Source organism: Lepidochelys kempii, chromosome 9 (genome assembly GCF_965140265.1).
Source record: "Lepidochelys kempii isolate rLepKem1 chromosome 9, rLepKem1.hap2, whole genome shotgun sequence".
NCBI lineage: Eukaryota > Metazoa > Chordata > Testudines > Cheloniidae > Lepidochelys > Lepidochelys kempii.
In genome coordinates, this window is record NC_133264.1 from 87601642 (window position 1) to 87623770 (window position 22129).

The following is a 22129-nucleotide window of genomic DNA, read 5'->3' on the forward strand; positions in this document are numbered from 1 at the left end:
GTGTTTAGTACATGTCTCCTTATAACTTGAACTCAGGAAGCAGAAGCACCAGAATTTTGGCTGCTGACAGCATAAGTATGCAAGGGGGAAAGGGCTTCCGAATTCCAGCCTCAACACTGTCCTCCCTCTCAAAAAGTAGCTAAAAAAGATTAACTTCAGATCGTTCCTTGAAGGTTAAAAGATTTGGGCGATTTGAGACCTGATGTGGGAGAGAATTCCAAACTCTAGGGCTACACACAAAAATTGTCTTATAGAAACTCCCCCATTTTATTTATACCATGGGGGCCCCCTCTGTAGCAATATCACATGGGGAGAGAGGCAATTTGTCATACAGACAGGTTCCAATTTCATCTAAGTGGTGGCAGAAGGGGAGGGGTGTGTGGGTAAAACTAGTAAGTTGGAGGCTGGGTATATTCATGTGATGGATTTTGTGTCCTGTCCTTGAGATACTTTTTTTGGGGGGTGCTCAGCTGCCTCCTTTTGATGACCACTTTATAGAGACTATTCTATTTTTTCAGATTCTTATACAGTGCTTATGTACATAGTCTCTGAGCACCTGCTCATTAAACAATGTGACTGGCATCTGTCACATGCCGTCCTTTCCTTCTTTCTTCTTTCCTCTCCTCAATGGGAAATTACATGTAGATTGGGTTTATTTTAAAAGGTGGAACAACACTGTGGGGTGCATGGCATGTACGTGGAGTGTGATTCCATGGGTTTGGGTAACTTCGATTTTTGGAAATATTTTGTTTATTTCACTTGAAAACATTTGAGTTAGAAAAGATTGATATTCTTGGGTGAAAGTTTTTTGACTCTGTGAGGTCAGGATGGTCCTATTTGTTTTCTCAGCATTCTGTAATTGGGATCTAACATGTGGTAATAAAGCTGTTTATTTTCCCTCCACTTCACCAGTTGCCAAAGATAAAGAACTAAGGGAAAGGAATAATTTGTTCTGAAATGAATCACTGTTAATTTTGCTTTATTAATTTACTTGGTACAGTTTTTAACATTGCTAATTAAAAATTGTCCCAGGTTTGGATATGATTCCAAACTTCCCATATAATCAGAAGTATTTGGTTCTGCCCCATCTCTGGTAGTAATATGTAAATTCAAACATTTTAGCATTTAAGATTTTAAGCATAGATAACATCGAGGTTTCTAATAACCAGTGTATTAAACCTAATCACATGGATAACAGAAAACATATCTAAAAGGAGAGTACATAATGACCTCTAGTACTTCGTGGTTTTTACAGGATGAATAGAGTACATATATTTAACATCTTGAATTCTACTAGCAAATTTTTCCATACTGGTATTTTATGGAAAATTTTTTGTTTGGTCAGACCGAGTCTCTTTTGAACTTTAGCTGCAAATACCAGAAATGGCCTTTCTTATAAAATTTTAATTAACTTCAGAATAATGACAAACTTTAATTCAGCAATTAATAGCATTTACTCATCCTTCTTCCCCCACCTCAACCCTTCTCTCAGCACCCCTTCCTTTCTCCATATCTCACATCCTTCTATTCAGTCTGTCAGTATCTCTCTCTCCAGGCCGCCTTCTCCTTTTCATAAAAGCTTATGATCAGGGTTATACTAGCCGAGTTTATGTCCTGATCCTGTGAGGTGCTGAGTACTCGATTCCTTTGGATGTCAGTGGGAGTTGAGGGTTCTAAGGACCTTGCAGGATCAGACTCTAACTATCAAATTTATGTCACGGGCTTTTTATAATCTTTCACCAGTGGAAATAAGATATTCTAACTGATCCTCTACCAGAGGAGTTGCAGCAATGTACAAAGTTACATAGAGCACAAAATAGACTAATAAACTAGAAGAAATGGAGCAAAGAATATATATATGTTCATACCCATTACCAATATAGTTCATAACGTACTTTTCCATTGGTCTATAACATTGCCCAGTGATGTAGGACCATCTAATAAATGGTCAATAAAACCTAGTTATCTCCCTCAGTCAGTCAAAGGTTTCATATTTAAAGTGACTCCCTCAACTTTAAATCTAATCAGTATACAAAAAAAAAGTCCGGGGGGACATTAAAAGTACTTTCGGGCACTACACTTGCCCTGGAATCCCTGCCAAACATGGCGATTTTAAATTACATTTTCTTTATATTGTTTTTTTCTCTTCCCCATTGTGTGAAAGACCCACACAGACAGAGGAAACTGGTTGTACACAAAGCATTGTCAAATACACCAAATAGACTGACAAAGTAGAGTAACACATCTTTTCTCTCACCTTTATCCATTACATTAATCTCAAGTGTTCACTGTGACAATAGTACTAAAACATTTTTTCTGAAAGAAGGGTGTGTTTTTTTTCACATTGTTTCTTTAAACTACATGACAGTTGAATATTTTAACAAAGAGTGCATTTCATTAATAAATTTAAATACAGTGTATTGAAACAGAAAATCACAAACTGGCCTTGAGGCATGTTCCAGAAACATTGGAAGCAGTAGAGAGAATTCTCTTTCTCAGCTGCTTGACTGGTGGGTCTTAGTACATCCTCAGGATCAGGAAGGAATTTTCCCCCAGGTCAAATTGTCATGACCTTGTGGCGAGTTTTGCCTTCCTCTGCAGTATGGGACATGGATTGCTTGCTAAGATCATCTGGGTATATGTCAACAAATCAATTCCCTGCCATTGTGGGGACCTTGTTCCCTCCTGTTCTGTGCCTGTGGAACACAATAGTTTAGTCTCCTGAGAGCTGTAATATTTTAGTCCAATGGTTTTCAACCTGTGGTCTGCAGATCTCTGGAGGTCTGCAGACTATGTCTAAGGTTTCCAAAGGGGTCCACACCTCCATTTGAAATTTTTTAGGGGTCCACAAATGAAAAAAGGTTGAAAACTACTGCTTTAGTCTGATACAGCATATTGGTCTCAATACAGGTAACCAGGTGGGGTTCTGTGACCTGTGATGTGCAGGAGATCAGACTATGATCTGATGGTCCCTTCCAGCCTTAAACTCTGTGACTCTGTAAAGATTCTAGTATAGTTGATGGCCAGAAATTACGTTCTCCCTCCAAAGAGAGCATTGCTGTGTTATAAGTCAGTCTGTTTCCCAGAAGTACATTAGGAAACTGTTTCTGGTGGTAATAAATCCATTATGTGTCTCCGGTAGTTTTGGAACTTCTACAGATGTTGGCTAACGATGGTCCTAATCATGCATGCACTGAGTCGCCTTGATTTCAGTGACCCTCTGCCTAGGCTTCAGAGCCTGTCCACACTGATCACTTCTTTTGACCAGGACCAGTGTTTGTAGGATGCCTGCAACCTTAGCAGGATTAGGCCCATTGTCTGCGCTACTTGGCATCCTCTTCCCCAAACTGACATGGATCACAAAGCAGTCAGAGAGAAACAAACAATCTGATTGGCTAATGAGATGCAGCCCAGTTCACCAATTAGAATTTGAGCCTCATCGCTTAATTAGCATATATAAATATTTTAAAATAATGTTTCATAATTGAAATAAGGCAATCTAGTGCATGAATTATGGTGCATTAAATCATGCCTAGTTGCATTAATGGTACTTGGCCTTCTGCCTTGCTCCTGAAAATGTACTAGGAATGAATTAATGCACCACATTTCACATCATGGTCTTTCTTAATGATTAAATAAGGTTCAAAATAATCTGAAGTGGATATTTGTACTCATCCGGAATAGTCTATGGTGCACCCTACTGCTTTATGCAAGTTGTAAATTTGTTTTTGAATGCTGAAAGTAATGACACGTACTACACACATGAAAGTAAAGCTTATGCCACTGAAAGATGGGAGAAAGATGAACAAATTAATTTTGTGACTTTGCTCTTCTTTGTCTTAGCACAAGTCCAGCTCACAAGTACTACCTGGCTGTGGACCCAGTGTCAGAATCCCTTTACTTGTCAGATACCAACACCAGGAAAGTCTACAAAGTGAAATCTCTCGGCGAAACAAAGGATTTGGCAAAGAACTATGATGTGCTGGCAGGGACAGGTGATCAGTGCCTTCCATTTGATCAGAGTCACTGTGGAGATGGTGGTAGGGCATCAGAAGCTTCACTTAACAGTCCTAGAGGTAGGGAAACAATATTTTTAGTGTTTATCTTAATTGTGATGATCTATTTTTTTTATTTTCTTAATTACAGTGAAACTCAGATGAAGTTGGCAATATGAAATTGGATTTAAAGTAACATATAATCCTCTCACCATGCATCATGATTGAAGGCACTTAACTTTTCCTTTGTCAGTATCACAATCAATCTAAATAATCGGTTCACAAATTTTAATTCTAGTTGTGTTTGACATAACTGAAATAGTCTCTTTCCTCATTTTGGTGATGTTTTATTTAACTATCATTCAGCTATACAGTAGAATAGTATAATTTAAATTTAAACTTTCAGGCAAACATCGTGGGTGGAAGGGTCAATTTGTCACTTGATGCACGCAAATAAATTCTAATAATGTTAATGAAGTTTAGGCATATGCATTAAGGAAGACAGAAGGCATCAATGTACTTCAAACTGATATCCATCACAGTTAGTGCTTATTTGGAAATCACTAATTTACCCAATCTCATTAACTACACCTTATCAATGTCTCACTTGTTCTGAGTAAAATAATAAATTTGATGTAGCTTTTTGTCCAAAGTAAATATTGTATTGCCAGGGACTGGATGTGCATGAAGCCTTGAACCATCAATAGCACTAAAATCCAATCTACTTGCATGTGCCTTAAAACTACGGTAAAACACAGCATAAGGGCTTGATCCTGCAACTCTATTCCAACTTCTACTGAAGTCAGTTGGAATGAAGGGTACTCAGCTCCCCACATGACAGAGCCCTAAGTGAGCTGCTCTTTGTTCATTCCTCTTGGCACCCTGCGAACTTCTAATTTATAGCTCTAATAAGGAAAAGTCGGGTTTTTTTGTCTGAGATAATAAGGGAAAGCTGTAGATCAGTAGAAAATTAAAATTTATTTCCAAGGCAAGCAATGAACCCTGTTTAAAGACTTATTTAGTAACATATTGTAGCTATAGCCAGAGTGACTTGGACATGTCTTCAATGATGGAAGGTAAGTGTGAGGTACATACAAATAAATGTTAATCTTCAGGCAGCTAATTAATATCCTGAATCAAATCTAAAAATAGAAGGAAACATACCAGTCAATGTGTTATTGCTGGCCACGATTGATTATATCTAATTAGAATACAATTTGCTGTTCTGTGGTGTTTACTTACAGAGGAAATATGTTGTTGGAAATTTCTGGCATGGCAGTTATATATTTGGCTTTCTAAATACAAGGTTAAAGTTATAAGGGAAGATGAATTTTGTTGTTGTTAACACCTGATTTATAAGCTGCTGATTGACACTGAAAATGCTGTTCATGAGTCATGGAGCAGCCAGCAAAAGAAATGAACAAAATGCATAGAGTAAACTGCAACCTGATAATGGCAAAGCAAGTGAATTCTGATTACAGTTCCTGATTGGCTCTGTATTAGGTGCATGCTATTATTTTTATAACCTTGGTTCCCCCACCCAACTTGTTTTTTGTCTCAACTACCTGTTATGTCTTGTATTTCAGTTTGTAAATTCTTTGAGGTATGGACTGTCATTTTCCATGTAAAAGTACAGTGCCTAGCATGATGGAGCCCCAAGCGTCAGCCATTACTGCAATATGCATGTCTAATAATAATAATAATATAATAAAAATAATTAATAATGCTATATTAAACTCATTAAAACATCAGCTACCATAATCTCTCCAAGAATGTAAATTCCAGCTTGAGAGTAGACTCATAGAAATGTAGCGCTGGAAGGGACTTCAAGAAGTCATCAAAGCCAGACCCCCCATGCTGAAGCAGGACCAAGTAAACCTAGACCACCCCTGACAAGTGTTTGTCCAACCTGTTCTTAAAAACCTCGAATGATGGAAATTGCACCACTGTCCTCGGAAGTCTATTCCAGAGCTTAACTACTCTTATTGTTAGAAAGTTTTCCCTAATATCTAATTTAAACCTCCCTTGCTGCAGATCAAGCCCATTACTTCTTGTTCTACCTTCAGTGAACATGGAGAACAATTGATCACAATCCTCTTCATAACAGCCCTGAACATATTTGAAGACTGTTACCAGAACTGTTGTCAGTCTTCTTTTCTCAAGACTAAACATGCCCATTTTTTTCATCATAGGTCAGATTTTTTAAACCTTTTATCATTTTTGTTGCGCTCCTCTAGACTCTCTCCAGTGTGTCCACATTTTTCCTAAAGTGTGGCGCCCAGAATTGCACACAGTTCTCTAGCTGAGGCCTCACCCATGCCAAATAGAGTGGGACATTTATCTCCCACGTCTTGCATACAACACTCCTGTTAACATACCCTAGAACAGTGGTTCCCAAACTAGGAGCGCCACTTGTTCAGGGAAAGCCCCTGGTGGGCCGGGCCCGTTTGTTTACCTGCCACGTCCACAGGTTCGGCCGATCGCGGCTCCTACTGGCCATGGTTCGCTGCTCCAGACCAATGGGGGCTGCGGGAAGGACAGCCAGCACGTCCCTCAGCCTGCGCCACTTCCCGCAGCCCCCACTGGCCGAGAACAGCGAACCGTGGCCACTGGGAGCTGCGGTTGGCCGAACGTGCGGACACAGCAGGTAAACAAACCAGCCTGGCCCGCCAGGGGCTTTTCCTGAAAAAAGCGGCTCCCCTAGTTTGGGAACCACTGCCCTAGAATATTAGCCTTTTTTGCATCTGCATCACACTGTTGACTTATTTTCAATTTGTGATCCACTATAACCCGCAGATCCTTTTCAACAGTATTACCACCTAGCCAGTTATTCCCCATTTTGTAGTTGTGCATTTGATTTTTCCTTCTTAAGTGTCATACTTTGCACTTGTCTTTATTGAATTCAATTTTGTTGAATTCAGACCAATTCTCTCATTTGTCAAGGTCATTTTGAATTTTGATCCTGTCCTCCAGAGTGCTTGCATGCCCTCCCAGCTCGGTGTCCTCTTCAAATTTTATAAGCAAACTCTCCACTCCACTAACCAAGTCAATAATGAAAATATTGACTGATACTGGACCCAAGACTGACCCCTGTGGGATACTAGATACGCCTTCCCAGTCTGACAGCAAACCATTTATAGCTGCTTTTTGAGTACCATCTTTCAACCAGTTGTGCAGCCTCCTTATAGTAATTTCATCTAGACTGCATTTCTCTAGTTTGCTTATGAGAATGTCTTGTGGGACTGGGTCAAAAGTGTTAGTAAAATCAAGAAATATCACCAACTATTCTATTTCGTTTTCCTCAGCATCATTATCTGAAGGTGATTACATTTAGATGTCGATTTGTGGAAAAAATAGAATGATGAATGCCAATAGTGAAATTTCAGAGTGATGCTCCTTGGCATGTCACTACAATCAATTCTTTGGTTTGATTTAGTTTTCCCAACTTTTATTTTACAGCTAATAGGAAACATTTTCAGCTTTGTTCATCAAAATTTCAATATAATAGTACTACTTACTTACTACTTCTCCCCTATCCATTAGGTTAGTAACCTTGTCAAAGAAAGATATTAGGTTGGTTTGGCATGATGGGTTTTTGACTAACCCATGCTAGTTATTTCTTATTACCCGTTATCCTCTAGATGTTTACAAGATGATTGTTTAATAGTTTGTTCCAGTATCTTTCCAGGTATTGAAGTTAGGCTGACTGGTCTATAATTCCCTGGCATCTGCGTTCCCCTTTTTAAAGATAGGTACTGTGTTTGCCCTTCTCCAGTCTTCTGGGACCTCATCCATCCTCCATGAATTTTCAAAGATAATCACTAATTGCTTCAGCTAATTTCTTAAGTACCTTAAGTGTGAACTTCATCAGGCCCTGCTGACTTGAATACAAGTAACCTATTTAAATAACTTGTTCTTTCCCTATGTTAGATTTTGTTCCTTCCCTGTTGTTGCTAATATTAATTGTATTGGATATCTGGTCACAATTAATCTTTTTAGTGAGGGCTGGAGCAAAATAGGTATTAAACATCTCAGCCTTCTTGATGTTGTCAGCTTTTAGCTCTTCCATCTTCTTCCACTATCTTTAATCTTTCTCTTGCTCCTAATATATTTAAATAAACTCTTCTTGTGGCCTTTTATGTCCCTTTTATGTCACGAGTAACTTATTTTGTGCCTTAGCCTGTCTGATTTGGCCCCACATGCTTATATTATTCTTTTGTATTCCTCCATAGCAATTTGTCCATGTTTCCACTTTTTGTAGGATTCCTTTTTGATTTTCAGGTCACTTAAATGCTTCTGATAGAGACAAATTGGCCTCTTACTCTTCTTCCTGTTGTTCCTTCACATCAGGATAGTTTGCAGTTGTGCTTTTAATATTGTCTCCTTGTGAAACTGCCAGGTCTCCTTAACTCCTTTTTCCCTTAGATTTTCTTCCCGTCGGACCTTACCTACCAGTTCTCTGAATTTGTTGAAGTCTTCTTTTTTGAAGTCCTTTGTCCTTATCCTGCTGCTCTCACTCCTGCCTGTCTTTAGCATTATGAAATGAACCTTTACACCCAAATTGCCTTCCGCCATCAGATTTGCTACCAATTCCTCCCTGTTGGTCAGAATCAAGTCTAAAATGGCAGTCCTGGTTACTTCCTCCACTTTTTGAAACAAAAAGTTGTTCCCAGTACATTCCAAGAACTTACAGGAAATTTTGTGTTTTGCTGTATTACTTTTCCAACAGATGTCTGGGTGGTTAAAGACCCCGCTGCTATCCCTTCTTGTGTTTGGGTATTTCTGTTGTTTATTCTAGAAATGCCTCATCACCCCTCTTCGTGATTTGACCCATACCAGTAGACCCATACCAGGATGTCACCCTTGTTTTTTACCCTTTTATGTTTACCCTTAATTGGTCTGGCTCTCACCTCCTTCTGGACATCAGAACAAGTGTATATATTCTTGATGTACGATGCAACACCTCCTCCCTTTTTTATCCTGCCTGTCCTTCCTAAACAAGCTATAGCAATATTCCAGTCATGAGACTTACTCCACCAGGTATCTGTGACACTAATTAAGTCATAATTTAGTTGATGTACTCATACTTCTAGTTCTTTCTGTTTGTTGCCCATGCTCCTTGCATCTGTGTATAGACCTCTTAAGATGCTGAGCTGAGATGTTATTCCACTAACATCCCTCTTGTTATTCCTATGACCCTATTGTAATTTTCCATGTCATCCCCAACATCTAGCCCTCTGGTTAAAGTCACCTTCTTGTGCTTACCTGTGGGCTTTTGTCACCTCCCTCCTTTGAACCTCGTTTCATACCTAGATACATATCTGTGTTAGCTCTGCTTGAGATAATGTGCTAAAAACAGTATAGCTGCAGTGGCTTGAGGCGGCAGGGGGGTGAGGGGACGATTGCCCTGAGTATGTTCCCAGTGCAGAAATCGGCAACTTTTGGCACACGGCCTGTCAGGAAAATCTGCTGGCGGGTCGGGCCAGTTTGTTTACCTGTAACGTCCGCAGGTTCGGCCAATCGCAGCTCCCACTAGCCATGGTTCACCGTTCCAGGCCAATGGGGGCTGTGGGAAGCAGCGTGGGCCAAGGGATTTCCCTGACGAGGAATTTCACAATTTCAGGCCATCATCAGTGAAGGTCAACTCATAGCTAAAACAGCCCTCCAAGCATTTCTAGACATCGCAGCCATGGCAGCCAGAACCACAGCCATGGCCATAGTGATGCACTGGGCATCCTGCCTGCAGGCCTCAGGCATCCCTAGAGAACTGCAAACAAAGGTAGAAGATCTACCCTTTGACCGAGAAAAGCTTTTCTCGAAGAAAATGACGAGGTGCTCCACTCAATGAAGGACTTCCAGGCAACCCTGTGCACCATGGGGATTTATATCCCACCTGCAAAGAGAAGAAGGTACCAGCCTTACCAGAAACCACTCAAACAATCGACAGCAACAATGGCCTTATGACAGTCAACGGCAATGGCAATGCTCACAGTGTCAGAGAGCACCTCAATCCCAAGTGCCGACTTCCCAATCGGCTCCTCCTAAACCACAATTTTAAAGATTTGGTCGAGGGTTTGAACAACCTTCTTCACCAGGCAGTGCCTATGCCCAATCCATTCCCATGTTTTGGTCATTGCCTTCACCCATTCTATCACACCTGGGCCTCAGTAACATCGGACCAATGGGTTTTAGAAATTATCTGTTCAGGATATACCATCCCCTTCACCTCCCGACTACCTACCCACCCCTTCTCCCTGTCCCTCTTCAGGGACCCTTCTCATGAGCACTTGTTACGATAAGAAGTCAACCATCTTCTACAACTAGGTGCCGTGGAACAAGTGCCTTTTCAATACAGTGGGGAGGGATTTTACTCCTGTTATTTCTTGACCTAGAAGAAGAATGGGGGCTGGAGACCTATCTTAGACCTCAGGAAGCTCAACAAGTTCGTACACTCCCAAAAGTTCAAAATGGTCACACTGGGCATGATTCTTCCAGCGCTGCAACAGTGGGCCTGATTTTCAGCCCTTGACCTCCAAGATGCTTATTTACATATCACCATTCATCCCGCTCACAGAAAATATCTGCGATTCACAGTAGGACACGAACACTCTCTGTACAGAGTACTACCATTCAGCCTATATACTGCTCCAAGAGTTTTCTCCAAAACCCTAGCAGTAGTTGTGGCACATTTGCGGAAACAGGGAATAATGATCTTTCCTTACCTGGACGATTGGCTTATCAAAGGACCAACTCAACCAGAAACAATGGATCACCTGGATCGATCGGTCTTCAGCTGTCGTTAAGACTGTGCCGATCACAGCACATCCGCCATTTTTCTCGCACTCTTGCCTTTCTTCTCCATGTTTGTCCGAAACATTTAACAATGTCATCTTCCCATCTTCTTGGAGGCTGACCGGGTGGTCTTTTCTGTTCTCGTGGGTACCACTCAGCAATGATTGTGGTCCACCTATTGTCCATGAGCCGTGCTGTGTGGCCCGCCCATTGCATCTTGTTATGTCTGCTTTCCACGACAATATCTTTCACACCGCTGCGTTCTCTGATCATTTCATTTAGGATACAATCCAGAAGGGAAATTCCCAACATAGCTCGTTCCATTGCCCTTTCCGCTACCGACAGCTGCTGTTCTTCTCACTTCGTCAGTGCTCACGTTTCACTGCCATACAGCATGGCTGGCAGCACTGTTGAATTGAAGATATTTGTACAGGTGGTCTTGTCGATTTTTCCTTTGAGGACGTCCTTGATGGAATTAAATGCACACCATCCTGCCCAAATCCTTTGCGAGAGTTTTCTGTTCAGGTCTTGGCATATATTAACTTCTTGGCCCAAATATATGTACTGTTCCACTTCTTCGACTTCTTCTCCTATTACCATTATTCGGGCTTTTCATAAGACGTCTGATCGCATGTATTTCGTTTTGCAGTGGTTCATTTTCAGGCTGACCTGACTGCTTTTCTTGTCGAGTCTTCATAGCACACTCTGCAGTTGGTTGGTGCTTTCGGCAATTAGTACGTCGTCTGCAAATCTGAGATGGGATAATCGTTCTCCGTTTATGTTGACATCACTCCTCCAATTGATCTTGTTCATAACCATTTCGAGGCAGGCGGTGAATAGTTTCAGTGAAATCTTATCTCCTTGCTTTACACCCTTCTCGATTGGGATGCAGAGGGGAGTTTCAAAGAGTGTAATGTCTGTTGTACATCCAATATTCACTTCCTTCAACAAACTGATGTACTGCGTGTTAATGCCCTGCTCTGCGAGCGCCTTTAATATTGCATTAAACTCGAAGCTATCGAAGGCCTTTTCATAGTCAACGAAAGCAATGCACAGCAGGAGTTTGTATTTCCTCTCTCTTTTTAGGAGCTGGCTAAGGGTAAATATATGGTCGATCGTGCTGAAATTTCTTCAAAACCCTGCCTGCTCTCTCGGCTGGTGTTCATCCAGACTTTGCAAGAGTTGGTTCATTATCACCTTTGTAGAGTTTGTAGATGCAGCATATGCGGCGGTAGTTAAGATTTTCTTGTTCGCCCTTCTTGTGCAGCAAGATAGTATTTGACTCCTTCCAGTTTGATGGTATTTTTCCTTCTTCAAGATATCAACTAAATTGTAAAACGAGGGCCTTCCAAAGTTTTTCACCTCCTGCAGAAATAATTTCTGATGTTATTCCATCTTTGCCTGGAGCTTTTCCCTTCTTCATTTGGTGTAGTGCGCTTCGGACTTCGCTGCCGATTATTGGGGGGGACACGTTCTTCTGACTCTTGGAGCGTTGGGAGAGGGATGTTGATTCTTGATTTGAACAGTTCTGTATAGAAGTCCTTGAAGACCTCCTCCATCCCTGCTCTGTCGATTACGATCTCTCCATCCTTGTTCTTCAATGCTGTTACGCTCAATCTGTACTGCGTCAATTCCCACTTGCATGTCCTGAGGCTCTTGCGTGATTCAACTGTTTTGAGGAGCTTTTCTTTCCAGAAGTTCTCAAAGTCGTCCTTCAGTTTTTGCCATATAAGTTTGCACAGAATGGAGTACTCAAGGTTGTTATCCAAGCTCTTTTTCATGTTTCTCCACTTCTCCAACAAGCTTTTCATTTCATTTGAGATTCTTCCCTTCGCCTTCTTCAGCTTTTCAATTTCAGCTGCTTTTATGCAACGTCTCAGCTTGTCAGCAAAGATACTGTAGTCCTCATCACACTTTTCCGTCTGGCTCCAGTCAAACCCAGAAATCACTTTCTTCAGCTTTGCTTCATCGAATGTCTTCAGCTGCTGTTTCCTGTTTCCCATCTGTAATGCCTTCTTTTCCACTGCTTCATCGAAAATCAACTTCGCTCTAAGCAGGCGATGGTCACTGCCGGTGTTGAAAGGCTGCACCACAGAAACGTCTTGAACGATGCGCCTTTTATTGACTAAAATATAGTCGATTTCATTCTTGCTCTTCGTTTGGCAACCATTACTGCATTCCATCATGAGATCAATGGGATCTCGATCTTCGCACATCCAACTACTAAATGCTTCCTTACGGGTCTCAAGAACACTTACCCAGAAGTTCACCAACCTACCCTGGCCTGGGACCTCAATCTGGTGTTGAAATGCCTCACCCAGACCACCATTCAAATCGTTAGCTACCTGCCCCTGCTGAATTTATGCATAAAAGTGGCCTTTCTGGTCGCTATTACTTCCGCCAGGTGGGTGAGTGAGATGGGGCGCTCATGGCTGATCCTCCGTTTACAATATTCTTCAAAAACAAGGTCACACTATGTCTGCACACACAATTCCTACCGAAAGTAACATCAGCCTTTCATATGAATCAACCAATCCATCTTTTTACATTCTATCTTAAGCCTCACAGTACTTCAACAGAAGCCGACTTGCATTCATTGGACATTAGGCGTGCGCTAGCATTTTACCTTAATAGGACCAAACCTTTCCAGAAATCTCCTAGACTTTTCATTTCTACTTCAAGCATTGGAAAGGCTGCGCAATATCCACTCAAAGATTGTCTAAATGGATCTTCACATGCATTCAACAGTGTTACCGTACATTAGAGCGCATTCTATACGATCTGTTTCAACCTCAATAGCGTTTCTACACAATGTTCCAATACTAGATATTTGTAAGGCGGCCACCTGGGCCTCCGTCCACACATTTACTGAGCACTATGCAATCACTCATGACTCCAGGGCTGATGCCATAGTGTGTCTAACCGTACTCACCTCCATGACTCAAACGAACTTGAAGTCCCTCCTGCCTTCTGAGGGACACTGCTCTACAATCACCTGAAGTGGAGCACCCACAGGGACAGTACTCAAAGAAGAGAAGTTTCAGAGTAGCAGCCGTGTTAGTCTGTATTCGCAAAAAGAAAAGGAGTACTTGTAGCACCTTAGAGACTAACCAATTTATTTGAGCATAAGCTTTCGTGAGCTACAGCTCACTTCATTGGATGCATCTGATGGTTTAATCGGATGCATCCGACGAAGTGAGCTGTAGCTCACGAAAGCTTATGCTCAGATAAATTGGTTAGTCTCTAAGGTGCCACAAGTCCTCCTTTTCTTTTTGAAGAAGAGAAGGTTACTCACCTTGTTCAGTAACTGAGGTTCTTCGAGATGTGTGTCCTTGTGGGTGCACTACTACCTGCCCTTCTCCCCTCTGCTTCGGAGTTTGCAGTGGGGACTCTGCGGTAGAGAAGGTGCGTGCTCTAGACGCAGCACCAACGGCAGTATGAGATGCATACTGCCCATGCACGCCCTGCACAGACACTGCTACCATAAATCTCCAATGGCACTGGGATGCACTGACACCTGAAGTGGAGCAACCATAGGGGACACACATTTTGAAGAACCTCAGTTACTTGCACAAGGTGAGTAACCTTCTCTTATTTCATTCAATATCCTTGAGTCTCAATATAGCATTCTTAAGTTACATTTTTTTTCTCCAATCATTTTCCAATATTTCCATTTCAGGAACGTGGCGAACATGTGGAGTTTTTTTATTTGATCTTACTTGAAAAGCAAGTTTTCCCAAGTCTAATCCTGTCCTAATTTCAGTGCAAGAGAAATAGATACTCGTTTTTCTGATAGCCAGAGTAAATCTGAGTATGATTATTACAGCTCAAGTTGGAGATAAGACATTTTCGTTACTTCCAGAATTGGCACTTCACATTTTGTTCTTTCATCTCTTCCTTTAAATGCATCTGTTGAAAGAGCAACAACATTCATGTCCAAGGACTGAAAGAAGTGTTCCAGCTAATAAAGCATAGTTGAGCACTTTGCGTCTAACACTTTAAAAGTGAAAAGATGATAGAGATCACAAAGCAAGAGACTGCAAATCACTTTAATCATATTTTGAGTGGAGTATTATGGTAACCTATAAATAACTAATTGCATAAAATTGCTTTAGTAGTTTCTAGATGGCAGCTTTAATTAACAGCACCAGAGACATTTAGAAGTTTAGAAATGGATGGCATGTAATTTGCCCTTTTACCAACCATAAATTGGTAATTAACCAATTTGATTCACTTCTTTCTATTAAAAGTTTTATGAGAATAGCAAGTTCCTTCTAAATTCAGTCTCTCTTCAACAGAAGGTAACATACTTTCTTTTATCAGTCCTCTCCAGTACTTCAAGATGTTTTCATGTACAAATTCTTCAGAAGTTTAATTAGAAATTTTTATTCAAAGTAAAATACTTATTTGCAAAGTTCTAAAATGTGCAAAAAGTATAAAGTAAATGCTCTGGAAGGGTGTACTATGTTGTTCTCACCACCATTACTTGTTCTAGTTCTAGTCCACCAGAAATAATGTATTCACCAAAATAACAATATATGTAGAGTAGCTGGCTAGAGCGTGACAGAAACAAGAAAATGGCTTCAGAGTGGAACTAATTTGCTGCATTGAATTTTCACTATTACATGGGGAAAATGTGGATTAAATAAATGTTAGCTTGATTCCCCAGAGGCTGCAAAGGCAGAGGCTGCCTCATTCTTAGAACTGTATGCACGAAAATGCATATGCATAATATTCACATGCAGTTTCCACAGTTGAAAACACATCTCTGGTAATTGTGCTTGCATATGACCAATTATCTGTCTAATCAGTGCATTTATGTGCAAAATAGAGTAACTGGACAAGGTAGATAGATATCTTCTGTTAGAAACATTTAAGTTATAACAGGGCAACCTTATTCTGTGTAGGAAAACTTTTTAAAACTATACCATCTGTAGCTTATATATTGTGTAATAGTAGCAGTAAATCCATATTTATTTTCATTTCACACAATGACTTATTAAAATGATTAAACAGATCTTTACTTTGGGTCACATTTGGCACTCAGATGCATGTGCCTGAGTCCACTGGAAGTGGAAGTCAACAAGAGTTACTCATGTGTGTCCACGTGCAAAATTTGGTCCTAAATATGGTTGCTTAAAACAGTTGCTCTTATTTCTTTTTTCACTAAAAGCTAACGTTTCAATAAAGTTAGGCAGGTTGCTTATGAAAGTAGGCCTGAAGATTGAATGCATTCAAGACATAGGGCCAAATCCTTAACCAGGTCTTATCTGCTCCGTACTCTGGCAGACTTCTACCAACTCCACTGGGAATTTGTCTGAGTAAGGACCTCAGGACACTTCCTAGTAAACTAAAATTGGAGAAGATAGGATTTAAACTTTTATAAGAATGACTGTTCTTGTTATCCAATTCATTGTTAAAGACACAGAGCTCTGATTCCTGTATCACTTAAACTGTGATAACTGAGAATAACTCCATTGAAGACAATGGGATTACACTGGTGTAATAATGGTCTGAGAGGAGAGTCAGATCCAATATTGCTTTGATATTTCTAGTAGGCAATTTGACTATTTCTATAAACTTTACATTCACAATACAATGGTATACCTTACTTTTTTGTTTACCTTCTTGTCATTATTACTCATGGCACGTTAGCAATGAACAGTGCAAGAAGTTAAGCATTAGCTAGGATCTGGTGAAGCAACTAATAGACTTTACAAGAAGTTCAGACATCATTCCATAAAATACTTAGTTGTATTCCTGTAGGAATAAAACCATTGTGGGGGAAGGAGGGTCCTCTCCTTTCAGACTTTTTTTAAAATACCTAATAGTTGAGCAAGATGCTCCGCATGGGGTGACTTCTGCTGCCTCTTCGAGCCAGCCTCACTGACTTACATGGGGTTCCATGCCAGTGAAGAGGTCCAACTTTGCAGAGTAACTTTCAGGATCTTCCACAGTGGTAAAAGTTTTGCTGGGCGGTCAGGGGGCAGGGAATGGGGGGTGGGGGGTTTGGATAGGCATGAGAGTCCCAGGGGGCCTGACAGGGGACAGGGGTGTGGATAGGGGTCGGGGCAGTCAGGGGACAGAGAGCAGGGGGGTTGGGTAGGGAGTGGGGTCACGGGGGCCAGTTAGGGGTGGAAAGTCCCAGGAGGGGGCAGTCAGGGGACAAGGAGCAGGGGGTGTGTGGATGGGTTGGGAGTTCTGAGGGGAGCAGTATGGGGCGGGAAGTGGCTGGGGGCCAGGTTGTCTGGGGCGGCCCAGCCTTCCCAATCCGGCCCTTCATACAGATTCACAACCCTGATGTGGCCCTTGGGCCAAAAAGTTTGCCCACCCTTGGCCTGTAGGTTAAGCAGAGACTTACAAAAGTCCTTAAATCTTCTCTTCCATTCTGCCTGCAAAGGCTGGTGTTTCTCAGAAGGACTGGAGCCCCACTGTGAGCAAACGTATTAGGGAGACAATTGCTATGGTGGCCCCTTTTCCCAGCTACTCATTGTCACACATGCAAAAAACCAAATTTTACACACAAGCACTTAGGCCTTGATTCAGAAAAGGCTTGCATCAGCTAAGATTGTCCTCCTACCCTCTCTCCACCCTGGCATGACCCCTGCATTGCAGCTTGTGAGGTAACCAGTGTAGGGCCACCTGCAGCAGCCAAAAGCAGTCCCTATGTTCAGGGAATTCTTTCAGCCATTTGCAAGCTGTTTACAGCCCCTGTGTATGGCTGCAGCTGCACAGGGAGAGCAGAGCGGACGTGAGTATGTCTTCCACAGACTTAAGGGTTATACAGATAAAATTTTACTTTTGCTGTGAAATGAAATGCCTGAAATTAGCCTTTTTTCACTCTGAACTTGGATGTGGGAAAGATTTCTGTTTGCAGTTAGAGCATTTTAACACATCAGTTCCTTCTCTCACTTCCTCTCTGAACAACAGTTAATGGTACTTGGTCCTGTGTTGCATCACACGCTATCTCATAAAAGGGTTATAGGTATGTTTTTGTAGTGCAGATAAATGAAATGTCATGCAAAAGGCAGCTACTGGAGTTTCCAGTGAATTCAGTATCTAATAATGAATGCACTGGAAATATTTAGATATTCATCTTTATTTTCCTGTTTCCTATTTTTCCATTATCTATTGCACCTTGTCAATGTTTGCAGTATCTACCAGGTGTTTATCAACAGGAAATAAAAGAAAAATTGGTCTATCATATCAGCATCTGGGCAGGATTCGGCTTATGTGAATAACGTAACTGAAGTCAAAGTAGCTTAGGTCAACTTACCGCGATGTCTACACCGCACTGTGTCGACGGGAGGTGCTTTCCCGCTGACTTACCTTCCTCTTATCAGGGAGCTGGAGTACCGGAGTCGATGGGAGAGCGCTTACCATTGACTTAGAGGGTCTTCACCAGACCCACTAAATCAACACGGCTGCATTGAGCACAGCAGTGCTGAGGTACTGGTAAATGTAGACATGGCCTTATATGTTACCTTAGTATAAATTACAACTGAGATAAGGACTTGGTTCTTTTTGCTGTGTAAAGGAATAAACCTGGACTGAGTACATTATATGTATTGTCAATTATACTAAACCTCTGTTGAAAATGAAGCTGGTACTTGTGGAAGAGTTGGCTAGCTTGATGTTAGGGAGGAAAATATGAAAGAAATATGGATTATTGCAGATAAGGATATGCACAGAGATTCCTGAATGAAAAGGTGCAGATGATATCAGAAAAGTCAGGTATGCAAATTGGACTCCACCTGTGATTGGTCTGAGTTACACGATCAGGATTTGTGTGTTGTGCAGTTTTGACCTTGTTAAGAGTATTGTGACCTTGAACAACATTTCCCATATTTTGAGACACTTTCCTCTCATATTCAGTACTCACATTTTTTTTCCGTCTCAGTATTACTGCCTGGGTCTTGGACTGGATCTTCCCTTGGTATAAATTGGTGTACCTACACTGAAGTCCACATCTGTGCATCAGTTCACGCCAGCTGAGGATCTGGCACATTGACTTTAACAAATACACCCAAAATTACCATCCTCCACTTAGGCCTTCTATTTTCCATGTTACTGTATTCTAGGCTGATAATGCAGTATATTCCAACTCCATTTCTAAAGTCTTCCTAAGCCAATTGGTTTATCTTTGAGGGATAATAGATGGATTTCCTTATTTTAAGACACTCACTGTATCATCACTAAAGAGTGTGCAGTGTGCTAATTGGAGAGAGTACCAATGGAGTAACTTTTTCAGCAGTATTAGGAATTCACGTAGTATGAGTGAAGTACTGGAGACATTGTCCAGATCTATGCTGTATCCACTTACTCCATGCAAAGAGACCACATTTCTGTTGACAACTGTAGATAGGAGTGTATTCCCAGCATTAAGGGTTCTGTGGTTTTCTTATTCAGCCCATATTTGAAATCCACTCTCAGCTACACAGTTGACAAGCTCTATTCTTTCACTGATGTATAATTTTGGACTGTTATCTAATGCATACCACATAGCCGATACAACCAGCTGGTCTCATGGAAAAATAGCACATAACTGAAAATGCACCTGTCCTACTGCTAGATACTGGCATTGCATTATCTATGGCATGGAGCCTGCCCAGAGCTGTCCAACCCAGATGAGCTAATAATCCAGCATATCCCATTACCATGTTATGAAGCTGCATAATTCCTCTTGCAAAGGCCAAGACACTCGAACTTCCAGAAGTAAGATCAAGGAGGTGATACACATGTGCAGAGCTGACCTGACTCCACAGAGGCAGTTCCTTTCACCTGACTATTAGCTGGGGACAAATACCCAAAATCTCACTTACAACTGATGGCTCTGAAATGGAGCATAGATAGGGACTGAAAAAAAACTTCCTGCATGCAGAATCATCCTTAAGGGCATGTAAAAATGTCTGCTTGTGATACTCCTTATGCCCTCTTGATAGCCCACGTTCTAGCCCTGGTGGCAGTAACAGTGCAGTATGTATTTTTGAAGTAAAAAGAACATGGGATCCTCATGGAAAGGGGGTGAGTGGATAATCTCCCTAGTAGATGCAGGGGTTAGAGAACCTACTGTCCCCACCCTTCACCAGCAGTCCCTTCTCACTCCTGGAAAAAAACAAAAAACACACACATACACAGAACAGCCTCCTTGCGATACTCCCCAAGCCCTCTAGACTAGGGTTTTATGTGATTTTTATTGGTTAGGTATCCCTACTCCAGTTTGCCTCTCTCCAGGCAGATGTCCCTTATGACAACAGTCAAAGTATGGGACCTGCAAAGTGTGGGAGTGGAAGAGGAGAACTTCATTTCCTGCCCCAAAGCTGTTCTACTGGTCCTTATTGTGGAGTGGGCTCAAAACAACTTTCCATTTCCTCTCCATACCCAGCTAATCTATCTCAGAATTGGTTGAGCGGTTCCAAAGCTACTTTATGGAGGAGTAAATACCCATCAAACCCTCTCAACACATAATTATGGGTCAGAATTTGGCCCTTAGTGGATTTTGGTTGGAAAACCCAATCAAAAAATGTTATTACTTTGTCACCAAAGATAGGAACTTACCAGTGTGTAATTTTGTTTGTTTGTTTGTTTGTTTGCATCTGTATTCCCTTGGGAATGATATGTGGAGAAAGGTTGTCAAATTTGCATGTTAATTACTTTGTTATATAGTCATTAATATCCAGACTGGGAGGGGTGGGGGGGGAGAGCTGCAGCTCATCGCTACAGATCAAAAGAGATTTTGCAATTTACTTTGCATATCCTGCCTTTGTTTTTTATAGGTTTGAATGCACTCCCAAAGGAAACACACTTTAATTGTGACTAGATTTCTTCCTTGTTTGAAAGAGGTTGTTAAAACTCAAGGCTGTTTAGCTGGGGAAGCACGGCTCATGCTGTAGTGGCCTTTCCATTTTTCTCACTATCTTAAAAAAATATATCCATAGGCTGAATAAATTGGGTGTCAACCTTCACCCTGATGCTTCATGGTAATGATAATCGCTAGGCCCAGATTACGTGGATTGTTATAACTCAGATGGTAACATTCAGTCAAGGCGAGATTCACCCCGGTGCAAAGGGCTGGCACAAGATCTATACACCACTTATGCCCTACTTCATCAGTGTTTTGAAGGCTTATGTGGGGCTAAGTGGTGCACCAGGGTGAATTCATTCTCAGACAACCCTGGGGATTTGCCCTGATTACAGTCTTTGGTGGCCCAAAGCATAAGGGGCCCAAAATTGAACTCACTTCAGTTTTACACTAAAGTAAATTTTCGTTTAAAAGAACCTAATGTTCTGTTCTGCTTTGAAAAGTGGCTCTCTTATTGTCTTCAGTGACTCCAGAGCAGAGCTGGTCAGCTGGCTCGTAAAAACATGCTTTAACTACCAGCATCTGAATATCCTTCTTGTGCATTTTCATTAATAAAAAAGCTTATGAAGGCTTAAGTCTTCCCTCATTGGTACCAAGTGCAACCCTCTTTTCTTCAATGTATGTCCTCAGTCCTGAATCCACAAAGGACTTAGGTGCCTAAGTCCCAGTTTTAGGTGTCACTTGTGATGCACCAAATTCCCCTTCAGCTGCTGCTGAACCTGTAGGCAACTCAAGTCAGTGCTTAAGATTTTGCAGTAAAAGTTCTGTAGGCAATTTTGTTCCTGCTCTGGCCATGAGCACTACTGTCTCACTGTAGGTGTCCTGCCTAGCTCCAGTGTTTGTCTGCGTAAGTCACATGCAGGGCCCGATCTGGTAGGCATGCTTCACCTGCCTCAATGTGCAGGAGGAGGACATCCTTTATAACCTTTATTCCAATGGTTAAGCTTCTCATCCTTTCTCTGGACCAATTAATATTTCATTATTCAATTATTTAATTAAAGTGGAACAACTTCAATAGGAGAGAATGAGGGCTCAGACCCACATCAGTATACTCCATAACCTAGTGGGTAGAGCATTCCCAAGGAGACTTGAACTGCTGGCCTGCTACATCCCAGGTGAGTATGCTAACCACTGTGCTAAAGGTTAAAAGAGAGAACCACTTTCCCTGCTGTGTGGTATTAGGTGGTCTCTGAGCACACTTACTGAATTGGGCCCCACAGGGGAATTAGGCAGAGGAACACCTGTCTTCCCCTAGTTCATGGATCACTAGCAGAGACCAGCGCCTCCCTGCAGCCCAGACTCTGCGCCTAAATTTTCAGGGTAAAATTTCCATAGGTGCCTATGTTTCTGCTCTGAGCATGTGTTCTACTCCCTCTAGGTGCCCAGATGCCTCTGTTCCCTGCCACTCTAAGCTCCAGAGTGAACCACAAACTGGGGTAAGAAAGGCATTTGGCTGTCTAAATCACGTGCAGGGCCTGAT

General features: G+C 41.5%; 1 protein-coding gene across 18 annotated transcripts in view; it reads left to right on the plus strand.

The window, feature by feature from the left end:
- TENM1 (teneurin transmembrane protein 1) overlaps positions 1-22129 on the plus strand; it is a 1403901-nt gene that overhangs the window by 1304673 nt on the left and 77099 nt on the right. For all 18 annotated transcript variants that reach the window (XM_073361279.1, XM_073361281.1, XM_073361273.1 and 15 more), the window contains one exon: positions 3844-4076. In XM_073361279.1, the coding sequence (XP_073217380.1) occupies positions 3844-4076 (233 nt within the window). The remainder of the gene's footprint in view (positions 1-3843; positions 4077-22129) is intronic.